The following is an 18,038-nucleotide window of genomic DNA, read 5'->3' as shown; positions in this document are numbered from 1 at the left end:
AGCTTCAGTTAGTATAGACAGACAAATGCACACTGCTTTCCTCATTATCTTACCCCCGTCTCTAGGAGTTTCTGCCAGTTGGGTTTCAAATAGAAGAGAACTCCCCTCCAGGCTCCAGGGAGGGTGGCCCCCCTCACCAGCAGGATCAAAAGAATGATGTAAGGGAAGGTGGCTGTCACCCAAACCACCTGTAAGGAAGGAAACACAGGTTATCACCACATGAATGCTGGTGTCTTATTCTTAAAAACCTCCAAGAAAGGAGATCTACCTTGTTTCTTCTGTAATTGTAGAAGGCAGGGTGGTGCGGCCTTTAGACTCAGACAGGGATCTGATCCCGTTTGCGGGTACCACCTCTAAACCCATTTCCCATCTGTAAAGCGGGGACAACACCCAGCAGGAGACAGTAATGCGACCAGTGATGAGTCATGACACTACCAGTGGAGTAAAGGAATAAAAAAAATCATATAATAGTTCTTAGGATTGACCCATTTCTAGAAGTTTCTAAAAGATTTGAAGAGAAATTGAGAATCACCGAATGGGTTCGGTATAAAGGGAACCACATCCCCCTGTCTGTGGCTGTCCAGGCTACTGAGTTCTGAGTTTGAGATCCTCCAGGGCCCTGGGCAGACTCTGAATCTGCAGCCAGAGTCCTCCTCACCTTGCCAGATGTTTTGACGCCTTTCCAGATGCTAAAGTAGATAACAGTGAAGATGAACATGATGCACAGGACAAGCTGCCAACTGAGGCCCCCCAGGTCCTGGAGCCCCTTCGACCGGTGGATCTGCAGGACCTGCCGCCTGAATGAGAGAAAGGAGGGCCTGTGATGGGGTCTGAGCCGTGACCTGAGTACACACACTGTGTGTGACACCTCTAGGTGGCGGCCGAGAGAAAAGACGGAAACCGCATTGCAAGGACCAAGTGGCCACCGAGCTTTGGGGAGAGCTGGGAGGGGCTCTGGCCATCCTGAAGAAGCGAACAGGGCACTCAAGCCAACCGACCCTGGGAAGAGCACTCGGTCCAAAGGCAGACGTCAGGTCTCTCCCTCCTGGGCAGGGACCCAGCCAGTGACTAACACGGCTGGCTTTTCAGTGCATGAGGATTTGTACGTGTGGCAGGGGGTCCCTCCCCCACCCTTTGGGCTGCCGTTGCCTGAAATTCCAGCACTAAAGCAAACTCCCTACTCCAGGCATCTTCTTCCAAAGGGTAGATCCATGTGAACATATGAAACCAGAAACTCTTGAGTAGCTTCAAACTACTGAGGTCATGGGAGGTTTTGCTTCCATGACAGCTGGCTGAGAAGAAGGCCAAGGAAGGGCAGTTTTGATGCAGGGGAATAATTTTGGAAGGTGAAGGTAGGGACCAGCCTGGGCACAACAGAAAAGTGGGGTACAGCACAGAGGCCGAGACTGTGGAATACTCAAGGTAGTCTCTCCCAACCCCCTCAGCCACATTTACTCCCCTTCCCTGCCAGCTTCTCTCCGAAATCCATCAGTGGGGAGGGGAGGGAGGCTCAAGAGGGAGGTGGTGTATGTATAATTATGGCTGGTTTGCGTTCTTGTACAGCAGAAACCGACAAACTGCGGAGCAGTTTTCCGCCAATTAAAAAACCATCAGCCAAGAGGTGAAGGGCCCCTGGCCCCCAACTGGCCTCCCAAGAAGCCAAGGCCCAGGGGTGTGGCCTGCTCCTAACAGGCCACCCCCTCACTTACATGCACTTACGTGTAAAATTCTTCTGCAGGGGACGTTGAGTGGAGCATCCAGGTGATGTTATCCTCGGAGAAGTAGTTGGTGCAGTTACCAGTGTTCCAGGAGTTCTCACAGCTGGTCCAGGGCAGTTGCTCCGTGAAGGAGGAGATGAGGTAGTAGAGGGCCCAGGCCATGATGGTGTTGTAGTAGGAGGCGATGTAGAAGGCGATGAGGCAGATGGCGCAACCTATCCCTGCGGGAGAGGGCGAGGGGGACCAGGTTCAAGGGCAGCTGGAGCAAGGGACAGCAGCCTGGGCGCGGCAAACGCAGCGCTGCCGTTCATTTCGTGCCCCAAACACTGGGACACAGTGGCAAAGTGGCCTTGTGGTAAATTCCTAACTTGTATTTACAAGATCACACGTTATAGAAAATGTGTATGTGTGCTATTAATGTTTCTTTTTCTATTTACTTTTTAAATTGAAATTATTTTTTAAACTTTTTATAATACAGCCAATAAACAATGTGACAGCTTAAGGTGGACAGCAAAGGGACTTAGCGAGCAAAGGGACTTAACCACACATACACATGCGTCCCTTCTCCCCCAAACTCACCTAACCATCCAGGCTGCCCTATTTAGTTTACTTTTAATTGCCAATTATTCTATTTTGCTTTAGCAGTCTCATACAAATTAAGCAGTCAAAACCTTACTCAGGTTATCTCCTAGGGATACCTGAGGTCTAACTGATTCCAGGAGGTCCCCAGCTCCCACCCAGTGATGGAAATTGTCACTTCCTTGATGGACCCACTCACCCACCCAACCACCCAAGCCTTTCTCTTACCTTTGAAAATTGGGCAGATTTTCGTCCATATCGAAATGCATCCATTTCGATGGTACTGCCCCAGTGCAAGCTCCATGTAGAAGAGCGGGATCCCCCCAAAAATGGCCATGATAGTGTAGGGAAGGAGGAACGCCCCTGAGGCAGAGGAAAGACAGTTTCACTCCCTGCCCACAGTTGTCCAGGACAGCCCAGATGACCTGGATATGCAGAGACATCTGATGCTCCAGAGCCGTGAAGCCACCCTGTCCTGAGAGGTCCACACACTGCTCCCCTGTCTCAGGGCATTGCCGGAAGTCATGGACAGAGCTCCACAGAGAAGTGATGTTTGGGTGGCGGCAGAGAGTACGTGGGAAGGAAGCTGGGTCTAGGAGTCAACAGAACAGGCACTGGGACCAGCTCCACGGCTAACTGTCGGAAGGACCCTTCTCTGGGCCCCTGTTTCCTCTACTAGAAGAGGAGGGTTGAGAACTGAGGTTCCCAACCCCAGCCCACACATCAGACTCACAGGTAAGCTTAAAAGCACACACCCACCCTGACTTCCTGCAGCAAAAGCTTCAGATATGGGTGTAACAGATCTTTAAGCTCCCCAAGTGATTCTGATGCAGCCAGTACATGGACCAGTGCTTGGGACCCTGGAACAGATTTCCTGTGACAAACTACAATAGCTGTCCTAGTCTACGGTCACTGAATTACTCTCTTTGTTCATCTGTATCCTGGCTCCAGACACTTGATTATTAATATTTGGTTATATTTCCATCATTCCATGGAGCCAGAATGCTCCCTCCTGAGCCAGATTTGTGGGTGTGGCTGGAACAGGCAGGTAGTTCACGACAGAATGGAAAGGAGCAGAACTGCGCCTCACTGGAGATGCTGGTGTCTGCGGTGCTCATGGCTGACACAAGACCTGGAAACACCACACTGCTCACCTGCAGCCTGAGTTTCAGCCCAAAGGGTGGGCTGCCTGTGATTTTCCCTGAGAACTTTCCCTCCCATGAAGTACTCTGAACCTAGAAACCTGAAATCTGTGCAACTCAGAAAGGTCTCACCTAACTTACAGTCACGCTGGGTAAACCTGGCCTGAGAACAAGAACTGTGTTGTGTTCTCATGGTGGCATCTGTCTAAAGGGTTTGCTTGACTGGTTTCACATAGGGAATGAGTGTAGGGGAAACATCAAAGGTGACCCAGCCCCTTATATAATCCTCAGGCTAAAGGTGAGTCCTCCCAAGCTGGAGATAAGATGATTCCAACTTCCACTCTTCCCAGGCTGGGAGGACTGGGCTTCCCAAAGCACCCCCTGGCCCTCTCGCTGGAATGGCCATTGCAGGTAATGGACCCAGGTCCTTAAAAGATGCAGCAAATCCAGGCAACTCTGTCTGGTCATGGAGGAAATGAGGGGACCCAAAAGAACTACCCCTCAAACCTCATTTTAACTGCCCTCCTAAATCTGTTAGCAGAGCCCACTACTTCTGTTAGTTAGCCTAAATCTGTTAGCAGCCCAAATACTGACTGATCTGATTCCCATTTCTGGTCCTTTTCCTGTTCCTACAGCAAGCCCACTGTCAAAACAGAGGCCCCACCCCTACTCATTCCTCTACCCTGCTCTGCTCTGGGGCTCCCATGTCCATGCCTACAGTCAGCTACTAGTTTTGATAATCTATAAATAAACTGCTCTGGAGGCATTAGGGATAGAAGGAGGAACAAGAAGTCATCTTTCCTGAAAAATCTAACACTCTTGTAGGAGATATAAGGCATGTCCATATATAGGTTGGGGTTGGCATTAACGTGGCTGGGTTCAGCTACAGATCTCACCCAGACTGTGACTTTAGACTCTGGACCTGAGCTGTTGCCCTGAGCTCACACAGGTCCAAAGGTCCAGGAGAGTCTGGGACCCCGGAGCCACTTCCCAACTTCTTTCACAGATCCAACAGCTCTTGACTCTTGTGAGCAAAACCAGTCAGCAGGAACGAAAGAACTCAGCACAGTACTGGTGCTCTTTCCCTCGCGTCTCCTTGGTGGAGAGCAGGGCTTATGTAAGGCAGGGACGAGAGGAGGAGCTCCTCCACAGATGGAGCGCTAACGACGCTGAAAGTCTGGTGAGGTCAGCTTCAGGGGAGCTTTCATTCAACTTCATGACCCAGGGACCACAGACATGCCTAAATTTACAGTTTTGTTTTAGTGGAGATTTGTTTTCTCTTAGACTAGCGTGGGGGCTTCCCAGGTGGCACTAGTTATAAAGAATCCACCAATACCAATGCAGGAGACACCAAGAGCTGTGGGTTCGATCCCTGAGTTGGGAAGATTCCCTGGAGGAGGGCATGGCAACCCACTCCAGCATTCTTGCCTGGAGAATCCCACACACAGAGGAGCCTGGTTGGCTCCAGTCCATGGGGTCGCAAAGAGGTGGACACAACTGAAGCAACTTAGCACACACACAGGCCCACACAGACTAGCTTGAAAGTGTAAGCAACCACGTTCCCAGACTCATATCAGTTAAACAAGATAGGAAAGACGTGATCTATCTTCTGGCCTCCCAAGAGGACCTACAGACCACCCCTGGGTCAGAGCCTCTGCCCACAGCCCACGATACTGACCCCCTCCATTCTGGTAACAAATGTAGGGAAAGCGCCAGACGTTGCCCAGGTCCACAGCATAGCCGATGACAGAGAGGAGGAAATCCACCTTCTTGCCCCAGGTCTCCCGCTCTGCTGGATGAACCTCAGCCACTAGGGCAGTGGTGGTAGCTGGGATGGAGTGCTGAGTGTCGTCTCCTGCGCCAGGGTTCGGAACCGCTGAGTACCCGTTGGAGATCTGGCCGGACTCTGTCTTATCCCCAGGGGCGGGGACACCCTTCTGTAGAACCCCATTTTCCTGACAATCTTCTCCATCCTTATACGCTGATAGCTCCTTCTGGGAATTTAAGGGGGTGGTCTCCATCCTGCTGGCTAGGAGGTGATGCTGACACCCATGGGCCAAGGACCGACCTGAATTCTTGGTGCTCAGATCTGAGGATCTCCTCAGAACTTTGTATCAGTGGGACTGAGAGTGCTGTTGGAAAGGCAAAAGAACAGAATTGGGTGTTTTACTTGTCTTTGGTAACTCATCATACATCTTGAACTACATCAGGTAATGGGATCACAAAGCCATCTGTTAAATGAGAGATATCTTATTTGCTACATAAGTCAATAAAATCAACAACATTTTTCAACCCACGCTAGGTGTCAAATCACAACCGAGTAATTTTAAAAGGAAAAAAAAAAAAAGGCAGTCGAAAATAGATAGCAAATAACCCAGGTTTTTCATAGGCTCCATTAAGAACAAAGTATTGACTTCAGCTGAGGGACTGGAACCCCACCCTGGAGTTTACCAGGGACTCAGAAGAACAAAGGTCCCACAAAGCTTCACAGAACACTTACTTTGTCTTGGATGCTATGCTGGGAAAAAAGTAACAAAGAAGCAGTTTCTGGCAGCAAATAGGAGAGTCCTCTCCATCATTTAAATTGAACACTCGAAAGTATATTTCATACCAACTACAGGTGTGATTTGGAGCGTAGGAGAGAGGTGAAAAGGCCACCTTTTGTTAGGCACCCCTAGCTCCTTCAGTGCAGACTTTTTCACTCTTCCAGGAGCCCAGCTCTCGGACACCTCTGGGCAGGTCTTAGCTGCCTCTAGCTGTGTCCAGTCCACCTGTACCTCACCTTTCTGCATTCCCATCATGCCTCTGCAAGTCTGACTGAGCCTTAAATGGCACTGATGCTCACCATTTATTCTTCTTGCCACGCCCAGCAACTCTTGGGGCTAATCCACTTGTTATTTTGTGACAGTGGGCAGGCAGGGTCACCTCTCATTCACGCCAGAAGAGCCAGAGAGAGGAGCGCGAAGGTTACGGATGCCAAAGTGGCTGGAGTCCGTCCCTACGTGCCTCGGGGCTGCCATGCCTTTATGTCACTGCCGTGGGCCAGGGTGCAGGGAAGTCAGCTCAGCTCCCTGAGATTTCTACATGGGGTAGAAATCCGAGCCCTTTTGGACTTCAAACCTATGCCAGTTATAAAGTAGTAAGGAGCCAGGACCTTCCAGCTAACTTTGACCTTCTGGACTTGAACTTCTCAAACTCTGAAACAGTTTGCAGTTGACACACGTTTCGGCTTAATTCAAATCACATTATACCTTTCTAGGAAAAGGTGTCTAGGGATGACTGCTACTGCTGTTTGTAACTGCAAAGGTCTTCTAAATTCAACAGTCAGAGGTTGACTAGGAACTGGGACTTTGTGAAAATGGCAGTGAATGTCTCTTACCTTGGTGGGGCTTTCACTGACTATAACTACCTACATGTGGACATGTAGAGACAAACACGTAGTAAGTGAAAAATTAGAACACAGAGTAGTTGCTTCACACCGATGACTGTGCACATAAATATTGGCAGGGATTAGAAACGAAAACAGGGGTGCAAGTAATTAGAGTTCCTTGCTGACTGTGTAGTTTCTTTCTGTAAAGTAGAAAACAAAAAATTTAAAGGCATTGATTGATTGATGCAAAAAACATTAGCGCAACAAGAGAGAAACCAGCTCTATATAGCGAGGGTGTGTGTGTATAGGAAGTGTGGGGTAGGTGACCTGGGCTCTACTCGATCTAACTGGCTCCCACCCCCAACTCTATCCTCAGCTCAAGGAGGCAAACGTGACCTATAGAAGGTGATGAATTTCTGACAAAGAGTGATCTAGATAAAAATCCATTCTGCTTACCTTGATGCCTCTGTCCAGCCTTTCCCATCACCCCACCCACCCCACCTTCCCCAGGACCTCAACTAGACTTGATGGACTTCTAAAATAAGAACACATCCTCTCATCCACCATGAGGAAGCATTCACCAGGCTAAGGGATTTTTAAATTTTTTTTTTTTTTTTGGAGAGAGATGATGAGATATCAATATATTTAAATACACAGTTAAACCTGAACTTGGCAGTCTCTGGTTCTGTTGTTTGGAGAAGGCCTTTGTACTGGCCTCTGGCCTCTAAATGACATGTTTTCTACATTAAACTGAAGAACCTACAGACCAGATGGCAGAGATAGAGAGCTTTACCAGGTGCGGATGGTCAGATGGCAGCCAGCTGACAGATCTTGCCAGTGACCCAGGTCTTCCTTTCTCCATCTTCAAAATTTTGCCCCAAATTTTATGTAGGGATGTCTTCCCAACCTTTAATGCTGCAACTTTCCTCTCATTTAAAATTGAAGCTCAAAGATCATCACCCAACCTTCCTGCAGCACGTCTACCATGCTCCTTAGGAGGAAAACCACCCGTCTGGGAAGGACACGTTAGCAGGGGAATAACCGTTTAGCCAGCCAGTGGTTCTGTCACCCCCCTGCTGCAGGAGTCCTGTGTTGTTCTAGACTTTATTTGCTTCCTCCGTTGGGGCACTCTGCCAGAAGCTGGAGAATGTGCGTGGGCTGGTGAACTCTGGGGAGAGAGGGTGGCAATGTATGTTCTTCAGGGTCCTCTAGGGTTCAGCCCCCAAGGATCCCGATTTCTTGGCAACTGTTATGAGCAACTCCTAAAAGAGAAATACACCAGACTATTGTTGCTGTGCATTACAATGTCTTATTTTCCTGAAATATCCCTCAGCATTAAAAAAAAAAAAAAGTTTTATCAACAGCTGAAATGGCCCACATAAGAAAACCTATTCAGAGGGTCCTTTAGCCCAGTCGTGACTTGAGGTTGCCTCTCCCCTGAGGGTGGTGTCTCTCTATCCAGCTCTGCTTTCCGGGGTTCTCCCACCCCAATCAAAGACCCTGAGGTGCAAGAAGATAAGCTCAGCCACACGAAGCCACCAAAAAGGAAGGAGACGCTCGTCTCCTTTTCTTCAACTCACTCCTCTACCTTTCAGAAGGAACCCCCTCCCAGGGACTAATCTGTCAGCCAGGAGCAGATAGATGGTGGGACCCGGGCCCCTTTCTACATACAGGATGCTGCCTGTGGAACCAGACTCCTTTCCCACTTCCCTGGTTCTGCAGAGCACTGACCAGCTTTTCCCCCTGAGACCAGCAGATAGCAGTAGTTGAGAGTGAGCCAGCCCAGGAATATAGAAGGAAGAGATGTTAAGAAGGTTGGTTTCTAAGAACGCTCTCTTGAAAGCTTTTTTTTTTTTAAAGGTATTTTTATCCTGCTGGGTAGAGAGACTGCGAAGGAGGTCACTTTACAGCCGTGACCTCCTCCTGGAGACATGAGATTCCCTGTGGCCAGAAACAGCCCCAGAAGCCTGCGTGTGCATCTGGGATACGTGCCGTTTTCCCAGGCTGAGCAGGTGATGGGCTGTGGGTGGGTCACCCAGCTCCACGGTGGGACCACGGCCTGACGCCCAGGACCTACCCCCGCCACCCCGCGACTCTGCACACGAGGGGCCACACAGGGGTGCAGGTGACAGGATGCCAAGACTTTCTGTTTACAGCCCTGCTTCCTCCCAGCCCAGGGGGTGGGCTTAATCACCCCACCTCCCCGCCCTTAGTAAAAAGAACTGTTTCAACTTCTCCCGATCACATCTCCATTCCTTTTTCCACAAGCTCAGTCTCTGTAGCCAGGGGAACCAGTAACTGAACAAGCAGATAATTATGGATGAGTCATGAAACCACCCAGCCCTCTGGAGATGCCCATGACTCTACTTGTCTATTTGAACCCCCTCTGTGCATTCTAAGCAGAAACACTACAGAAATTCTGTACTTTGACGTCACGTGTCCAGATCAAAGTGAGTTCATCTCTTGGGACACTCTCTTTCATTTTCCAAAAAAAAACAAATACATGAAAACACCTCCCTACCCCCCACCAAAACCAACATTAATTATGGATTTACCACTGAGATAAGATTAATTATAGGTTATAGAGCCAAGTGGCAATTTGTACTCTATTCAGAGGGAGTCTAAAGTTCCCCCCCAAAAAAATAAAAAAATAAAGTTCCCACAACACCAAGGATGATAAAAGTTGCAGAGCCCTGTAACACGGTATAGGGTTATACTGTGCCTATAACAAACACTAAACATATATGTTTACTAAACACAGCAAACATATATGCCTGTATATGTTCAGTCAACACTGAGCCTGGCCCGCTGCCACGGATTGGGCCTAATTCAGTAGACACATACTGCCCGCCTACTATACCTAAGGCTCTTGCAGACAAGGCAGGCCTGGTCCTGCCTTCAAGGAGTCCATGGTAGCAGGCCAGAATCTGATCAGCATGTGGATGGAGGGAGAGGCCGCTGCTGCTCACAAGTGCTGCCGCCGACCTGCTGTAAACCGAGGTTTCTGCTGACTGGATACAGCGTGTTCAGATACCCTGCGTCTTTAGCTTCGAATTGTCCTTGGGTTTTAATGGTCCTCCTTTTGTTGCTATTGCACACACTGCTTCTGTCACAGGATCCTGGATTTTTGCTGCTTCCAGTTCATGTCTCCACAGTGCAAAATGAAGGTTTGTTGTTGTATCTGTTGAAGAGACTGCTGAGTTCTCTGAGGGGTGTGGTGTTGTAGGTCATAAGCCACCGGGACTCCTGCTCGCCTTTCGAAACAACGTAGAAAGACTTCATGATCTGAACGGACCGAGTGGAGAAAATCTTCTTGTTTTTTGGATGTTACGGATAGAAACGACTATCACAGTCATCTCCTTACCCAAAGACTGCCTTGTAAGAGACAGTTTAATTTTTTGGAGAGGAACTAAATAAACAGGCTACAATCCTCAGGGCCATCTCAGCCAGATACCATGAGAAAGGAAAAAGGGTCTCCATCCAGAACTTTCCTTGGGGAAGGATAGCTTCAAGCTTCTCTCCACACAGAGGATAAAACTGAGAGGATTAGCCATTTGTGCTGGGGTTAAGATCACTCCAGAGGCTGGGCAAAAGTATAATTAATTGTTTAATAAAAAAGAAATGGATCTGGCATGGACAGGGAGAAATAGCCTTCCTGTAGTAAACATGAACAGGAAAGCTAGACGAACCACTTTCCTGGGGCGTCATTTAACAGTCTGTGTGTCCACAACCCAGGGCTCTCCTGTCGCATAGATCTGCAGCGGAATCCCAGACCTATCACTGACTGGCTGTGTGACATTGGGCAGGTTACTTAACCTCTCTGACCTTCCATTTGCTCATGTGTGAAAACAGACCATTAAAGTTCCTGCTCCCTGAAGGCTATTGTGGGACTTCAATAAAAGTATGACAAATGCTTAGCTCAGTGTCTAGCGCATGGAAAGCAGAAATGCATGACAGCGAGTTGATGACCACTCTGCCATCACGCATACACAACCCATTCTGCTGTTCTACTTCTCACCCCAGGGAAGGAAGCTGGAGCCCACAAGGTTTAGTGATTCATTGCCCGTAGCACAGGTGGGCCCTCTGAGCCAGAAGCTATGGACTCCATCCCCTTCCATGGGCCCTCACCTGTTCTTGCTTGTTCTTCTCAATCAGTGGCTTGGAATCACTAGGAAACTTGTAAACGGGAGATTCCTGGGCTACTTGCTCAGAGATTCTAATAAAGAGATCCATGTGGGTGCTGCATTGTTAGCAAGTACCCAGGTTATTAGGGGCAGGTGGGCCACTGAGCATGCCCAGTGCATCCCTAACCCCACCCCTTCGCTGCCTCTAATCATCCTACGTTCTCCAGGCCTGGCTTAAGTTCCTATCCGCCTCCTCTCATCACCCCAGCCCAAGATGATCTCATCTGTCATTCCTCACTGATTATCAAGCATCATTTATTATCCTTTTGTGTCCAGTTTCTTTGCATCTCCGGGCCATGACTTACACATTTTGGCCTCAAATTCCTGCTGACCAGGTGTGTGCATGCTCCCAGCCCAGAGGGTCTCTGGGTTGATTTTGGGTTTCTTGGGCTCGGGCCATGCTGGCAGATGTGAGGCTCAGCTGAGCCTCTACTCTTTCTTCCCGGGTCCTATCCTCAGGGGGTCTGCCCCTCCTCCCTCCTCACTCCCCAGGAAGATCTGCTGAGCATCTCCAGGGTGGAGAAAGGACCATCACAACAACGACGGTAATCAACTCTGGAATGGAAAAGACTGGCCTGTCCGGGATTAAAGAGGAGCCCAGGTTGTGCTGTTAGACCTTGAACAAGTACCAGCAGGCATGCCCATCAAAGGTTTGTGTTCCAAACACTCCTTTGTGAGTTGCTGGTTTGGAACTTGCAGTGTATTTTCAACCCACAGAAAGAAATGTTGCAAATGGTGGTTAACCTCCTAAGCTAGTTTACAAAACCCTTGTTTAACCAAAAGATACTAAAACATCTAAAATGCAAGCTATAAAATACAGCATTGTTCAGTACTACAAAAGGAGATGGGAGGTGACAAACTCATTAGAAGTTGTTTACCATTCCTTCTGGTTCCTGAGGAAAACTAAATTTAAGGAGAGGAGAATAAGGAGGTAGAGAGACTCGTCTACAGAATCTGTGGAAGTGCCTTTACAGGTTGAGGTCACAGATCCTTTATTACATTTAACTACACAACTTGCAACTTTTTGCAGAAAGCTTTCATTCCGGGGCTGCCATCTGTGTTGGTGTGGACAAGGCCAGGAAAGAGACTTGGGAAACTCGAACAGGTGATGTGTTCGATTAGGCAGAATGAGGAGTATCGCTTACACCTTCTAAATCCTCTTTTATTGTTACAAGGCGATTTATGCCATAAGTAGAAATCAAGCTTTCAAAAACACCTGGGAGCATTTCCAAACACAGGAGTTTCCTTTTCCTTAAGACAGGTGTATTACTAAACTATTTTTGTGTGAGACAGACAGGATTAGACCCACAAAGGAAGTCAAGGGGGAGAGAGAAAGAAAACCAGCCCCAGGACAGGGTGTTATGAAACAAGGGCAGATTTACCTGTGGCAGCTGGTGGAAGAGAGGAGGGGAGGAGAAAGGGATTGGAAGTGGAATTAAATACAATGTGAGTGATGATGACGGGAAGGGGGAACTGGGGCCATTTCTCTGGGTGGGGGCGGTGGGGAGCTGAGTGAAGGGACAGATGGGGTCTGGCAGCAGAGTGGAGGGGGGCACGGGGGTGCCCTAGAGCCACAAGTTGTCTGTGATTTGGGTAATGTTGCTTGAAGGTGCCTGTGCTCCTACAAGTTCTGAAATGTGTTTTACAACGTGTCACACACATGGTTCGGGGACACTCACGAAGAATCAGTTCATGGTGACGCAGAATTGATCTGATTCTCAGATGCAGTGAAATCAGGGCAAGAGGTTGTTCCTCATCCCTAGGACTTGATGGTCTCAAAAAGTAATGCTTTGAGCTAAAACAGACATCACCGAGATGGTGGAGGAAATTCGAATATGGAGTGTACATTCTATAAGAATATTTTATCAATGTTAACTTTTTTAGATGTGATAACAACGGGGCTCTGGTTATGTAGAAGAATGTCCTTGTGCTTAGGAAACACAAGCTGAAGAATTCAGGGGTGGAAAAAAATGCATTTAATACACCTAAGCGACTAACCATTACAGCTTAGCCTAGCCAACCTAAAATGCACTCAGAATACTTAGTCTACAGTTGGGCAAAATGATCTTACACAAGGCTTATTTTATAATAAAGTGCTGAATATCTTTTAAAAAAGGCATTCGGGGTGAAGTATTTGGATGTCTGCAAATTTTCACAGGTTCAACAACAAAATTATATATGTAATATAATTTCATTAATTATATTTTACATAGAAAGTATCAAATTATGTGTTAAATATGTAAAAATTGGACATGTGTCTAATTAGAAAGAAAGTACAGGCACAAAAGTGGCAAAATGTGGTGAATCTGGGTGAAGCTTCAGAGGACCATTTCTCCAACTTTTCAGTTGAAAATTTTCAGTATAAAACACTGAGGGGAGAAAAAGAATTCTGCCCCTGGGACGGGCTGAGAAACCTCCAGTCAGTCAAAGTTCGCCACAGCCTGGATTAGCGAATCTCCTCTCTCCCGCCTCTCTCTTTCCTTCCTGACCCAGCTCCTCTCCTCTGAAACAAGGAAAAGAGCCAGCTAACTCAATTAGCCCTTAACACAACACACCCAGTGGAGGGAAAAGTTCAGGAGACTCAAGTTTAAGGCCTGGCCAGGTCCTCAGGGCTGTGGCGAATTTGAACAAGCCATGGAGGACTTGGAGCAGATTGTCAACAAGTCCCCTTCCAACTCTGCCCTTGGGGGCGGGGGTGGGGGGAGGAATGTTTATTTTCTTGCAGCAGCTTCTCTGCTGCTAAGTCGCTTCAGTCGTGTCCGACTCTGTGCAACCCCATAGATGGCAGCCCACCAGGCTCCCCCGTCCCTGGGATTCTCCAGGCAAGAACACTGGAGTGGGTTGTCATTTCCTTCTCCAATGCATGAAAGTGAAAAGTGAAAGTGAAGTCGCTCAGTCGTGTCCGACTCTTAGCGACCCCATGGACTGCAGCCTACCAGGCTCCTCTGTCCATGGGATTTTCCAGGCAAGAGTACTGGAGTGGGTTGCCATTGCCTTCTCCTTCCCTAGCAAAGTACAATTTTCTTTTTCCTTGAATATGCCCAGAAAGACCACACAACACAAGGAGGCAAGGCCCAGTGACTGGCTCTCTCTCCCCGAGCCCATCTACCAGCCTCCAGCTCAGGGTTCGCCCAAAGCACACAAGCAGCTCTCCCAGATCTGCCACTGGCCTTGTCACACCCACCACCTCTTCCCTTCCGACCTCAAATAATGACACAAAGACCTGGACCTCAGGATCCCTGGAGACCTTCCCCATGCCACTTGCCACATGTCAGTGCCTGGGGACCCTGGCCATCAAGCTGGCCCTGGGACACCGCCTTCCTGTCTCCATGTCTCTGGGGTTTCTCTCTCACTCTGGGGGATTAATGGAGAGCTATCCTGTCCTGGCTTTTAGAAAATTCTATGGCTTAAATATTACAGTCAGCTATCCCAGGCACCGCTGGGGCTTCCCTGGTGGCTCAGATGGTTAAAAAAAAAAAAAAATCCACCTACAATGTGGGATATCTACAATGTGGGTTCGGTCCCTGAGTTGGGAAGCTCCCCTGGAGAAGGGAATGGTTACCCACTCTAGTATACTTGCCTGGAGGTATTCCATGAACAGAGAAGCCTGGCGGGCTACAGTCCACAGGGTAGCAAAGAGTGTGGCACAACTGGCAAGTAACACTTTCACTTTCAAGAGAAAGATAAGCTTCCCAGGTGGCTCCATCGGTAAAGAATCTGCCTGCAATGCAGGAGACCTGGGTTTGACCTCCGAGTCGGGAAGATCCCCTGCCGTAGGAAATGGCAACCCACTCTAGTATTCTTTCTCGGGAAACCCCATGGACAGAGGAGCCTGATGGGCTACAGTGTGTGGGGTGGCAGAGAGTCGCACACAACTGAGCACAATGGCTTAAATACCCACCGCTGAGTGCCCCTGGTCCAGGGTTGCATGGCAGCGAGGGAGATGCTACCAGGTTCCAGCAGAGCCAGAGAAGAAAATAAGGCAGCCAGACCACTTCACACAGGTCTTATCTCCACTGGGTTTGTTACCCCATTAGACACAGGGTAGGAAGCACCTGGCTTACAGAGATGCTGCTGGTGTTCCGTAAATAAGCCTTCATCTTCCCAGGCGCTGGCAGCTGACAAAGAGCAGGCATGAGGGAACGCCTCCTCCACTGAGACTTGACTCGGATCATTTCTGCATGTGGGCCCAGGTCAGTTTGATGAGCTCTGCCCGGAAATGGTGGAGTGGGGAGGTGGGGACCTGTGCTGGCCGACCGTGGGTCTTGTGCCCACCCCAGAAAAGCAGGTCACCCTCTGACTGGGGGAAGTCATTTATACCAGAGTTCTTTAAAATGCTAGTTTCATCTATTTTCCACCTTTCCTTCCTAGAAAGATGGCAGTTTTCTTTCTTTAGGGTTCTACTTTGCCTGCTTAAGCCCAGAAGTGGGATTCCCCACAGCAACAGAGGACCCCGCATCACTTACCCAAGAAAAGAGGAACAGGGCGCTTTATGAGACCTTGGATCCGGCTCCCAAGCCTGTCCTGTGTTACACCACCAAGCTCCGGAGTTTGTGTGGGGGGAGGTGGGTGCGTGTTGTTTCTCCCGCCCCACACACTAGGTGGAGGAGTTGCAAAGGGGATTCGAGGAGTCAGGGAACTCAGGCCCTTGTTGGCTGGACAAGGCTCAACTGCAGGACTTGTGCATGTCTGTGTGCAAAGCCTTGGCCTTAGAGTGAAAGCCGTGGGTCCCCAGAGGACCCTAATCTGACGGAAACATCCGGGCAGACTGTCCCGGCCCTCAGGCATTTTGCACCATCATTTAAACTCAAGTTTGCTTAAAGCAGAGAAGCGAGGGTCACAGTCACAGAGTGAGCGGAGGGGACTGGAGGAGACACGGACATCGGTTATGCAGGGCCCCCCACCCCTCGCTTAGAGCTAAAACCTCGAGACCCAGAGGAGTTGATCTGTGACAGGGAATAATTAAGGTCTGAGGTACCTTCTTAAACGGACAAAACAGGACTGTATAGTTTGCCCTTTGGCCGCCCAGTCATCTTTACTTAAAAAGTCAACTCACGATCATATCCTGTTGATTCATTAGGCCAAATTAAACTTCTTCAGGCAGCCTTGCCTTTGTTCTCCCAAATGATAGCATTTGCAGTGTATGAAGGAGAATGGTCACTCACTGATGCCGGCTGAATGTCCGGCATCACTTGCGATTCTCTTTGGAGGGGGATATCTAGAATGTTTCTGCAAGCCCGCTGTGAGAGACAACGCTCACAGCCCAGCACCTCCTTCCACGGTCACCCCAACCATTTGTGACCCTTTGACATGCCTCTCCGAGTATCATCAAAATGCTCAGAAAATTTGAAAAATTCAAGTTTGCTTAAAGCAGAGAAGTGTTCTGAAGTTTTGTTGATTGCATTAAAACTTCAATGTTTTAAGTTTGAAACTTAAAACCCCAACCCCGCCACTCACCCCTAGTATAAATATTTTTAATCAAGGAGACTGAAAGCAATGGGTTTGAATATCTGTGCTGGGGTCACATCCGAAATGTCCTAGATGGATCACTTGAGGGGATTTTTGATTAATTGTGAAGCAGTTTCAACCTGCTCTTATTCAGGTTCAGGGGAAAAAAATGAAAACCTGGGCCCCCAAACAGCTTGCACAAACCTCTTAAGAACCTGCCTTCTCATCCATGCTAGAAGCAGCCACCCCCACCTCAGTCAGCAGGCAGGAAAACTTCAACCTTTGAGTACCGGTGGCTTCACAGGAAAGCGAGTAACAGAGTAAAAGCTGTGTGTTTCTCTCCAGTCCCCAAACCCAAACATCCACGTGCCCACCGTGCCCCCTCCACTTCAATAAGCAACAAATACCAATGTTGCTTTATTAGACATTTTCCCCATGTCTAATGTGTGTTAAGGCAACACACATTAAATATTTGATCTCCTCTTACTATGATGAGAGCTAGCAGGCTCATAAATAATCCATTAACCTGGTTCATTTTTCTGAACAAAATTGATCATAAAAATACTAACACAGAAGCCTTTTTAAGGTCTGACTTTTAGAAATCCCATCCCTCTGAAATTTTTAGAACCCCAACTGAAAAAAAAATCATTACCCAGAAGACCCAGGGCAAAAAGAAATGTGCTTCGAAATGTGCTTCTTAGTGTTCTTCAGCTCCAGAGAGCCTTTGAGAAAACAAATTTGAACGTACACATTTTTCAAGCAACTGATGGGCACACACTTCAACCATGTAGAACAGCTCTCTGGAGTTGTGGGTTTCACATGAATTCTGAATGACTGAGCGTGCATCGGCTCTGCGAGTGAAAACCACCCAAGCGTATGGAGACTCTTCCCACTTAAGTGTCATTCGGAGATTTCTCTAGATATTTGGGCATTGTGTCCAGCAGGGCTCTACCCGCGGAGATGCCTGCACACACACACCCCTGCACGCGATGGCGGTCAGCGAAGAGCAAACAGAAGCCCTGGGTGAAAGTAAAGCAACTTTTGCCTCCAAGCTCAGGACCTTCCTCGGCAACTGGGGCCGTCCCCCAGGCCTCCGGGGAGAAAGGAGCTCTCCGAGCTTATCGAACGCCCGAGTCCCCTGGTCCGACTCCGTGTGCACCCGCCCTGCCCAAACCCCCCGCGCCCGCCCCCGGGAGTGGGGGGGCCTCGCGGGATGAAGTTCTGGAGAGAAGTGGGCTTGAAAAGCCGGGAGGAAAGCGGACCCACCTGCCGGGAGTCCGCGGAGGCTGGTCCGGGGCTTCGGAGCAGGCGACCCTCGCGCCGTCGAGGCACCCGGGCGCCGCTGCCTGTTCCGGCGCTGGCGCGGCCGTTATTTGTACTCTCGGCCCCTCACATGGTCTGATCTCTAGATATCCGCCGCCAAAGAGCTCTTTAAGAATTTTTGCGTCACTTTGAGCAGCAGAAACTTTACGTTTCCCCGCTGCCGCCGCTCTGCCTTCCTCCTGGGGATGGGGAGGGCTGGGGGGCTGGGTGGGCGGGCGCTCCAGAGAGTGGCGGGCGGGGAGCGGGGAGGCGTGGACGGGGAACCGGAGAGGGG

The 18,038-nt window shown here is 49.1% G+C and overlaps 1 protein-coding gene and 1 long non-coding RNA gene across 11 annotated transcripts in view; one reads left to right on the top strand and one right to left on the bottom strand.

Moving 5' to 3' along the window:
• Positions 1–17,934, bottom strand: part of SLC6A4 (solute carrier family 6 member 4) — a 34,534-nt gene extending 16,600 nt beyond the window's left edge. Inside the window, exons 1-9 of one of the 9 annotated variants that reach the window (XM_055577045.1) lie at positions 17,708–17,934; positions 9,670–10,094; positions 7,603–8,071; positions 6,819–7,009; positions 5,118–5,571; positions 2,526–2,660; positions 1,720–1,939; positions 659–797; positions 54–188 (exon numbers count right to left, since the gene is read on the bottom strand). In XM_055577045.1, coding sequence (XP_055433020.1) covers positions 54–188; positions 659–797; positions 1,720–1,939; positions 2,526–2,660; positions 5,118–5,460 — 972 coding nt within the window. In that variant the 5' untranslated portion in view covers positions 5,461–5,571; positions 6,819–7,009; positions 7,603–8,071; positions 9,670–10,094; positions 17,708–17,934. Of the gene's footprint in view, positions 1–53; positions 189–658; positions 798–1,719; positions 1,940–2,525; positions 2,661–5,117; positions 5,572–6,818; positions 7,010–7,602; positions 8,072–8,480; positions 9,600–9,669; positions 10,915–10,937; positions 12,384–15,459; positions 16,486–17,707 lie in introns of those variants that run through there. The other 8 variants (XM_055577048.1, XM_055577049.1, XM_055577053.1 and 5 more) reach the window with 8 other exon arrangements.
• Positions 11,188–15,500, top strand: LOC129649536 (uncharacterized). 2 transcript variants are annotated; one of them, XR_008713152.1, is made up of 4 exons: positions 11,188–11,328; positions 11,486–11,643; positions 15,102–15,186; positions 15,365–15,500. It is a non-coding gene; the product is annotated as an uncharacterized LOC129649536 (long non-coding RNA). The 2 variants fall into 2 exon arrangements; XR_008713151.1 differs by having other exon boundaries at positions 11,201–11,328; positions 11,453–11,643.
• Positions 17,935–18,038: the final 104 nt, after the last annotated feature.

Source organism: Bubalus kerabau, chromosome 4, assembly GCF_029407905.1.
Source record: "Bubalus kerabau isolate K-KA32 ecotype Philippines breed swamp buffalo chromosome 4, PCC_UOA_SB_1v2, whole genome shotgun sequence".
NCBI classification, from domain to species: Eukaryota; Metazoa; Chordata; class Mammalia; order Artiodactyla; family Bovidae; genus Bubalus; species Bubalus kerabau.
The sequence above is the reverse complement of the archived record's forward strand: the minus strand, read 5'-3'. Positions and strand labels throughout refer to the sequence as shown.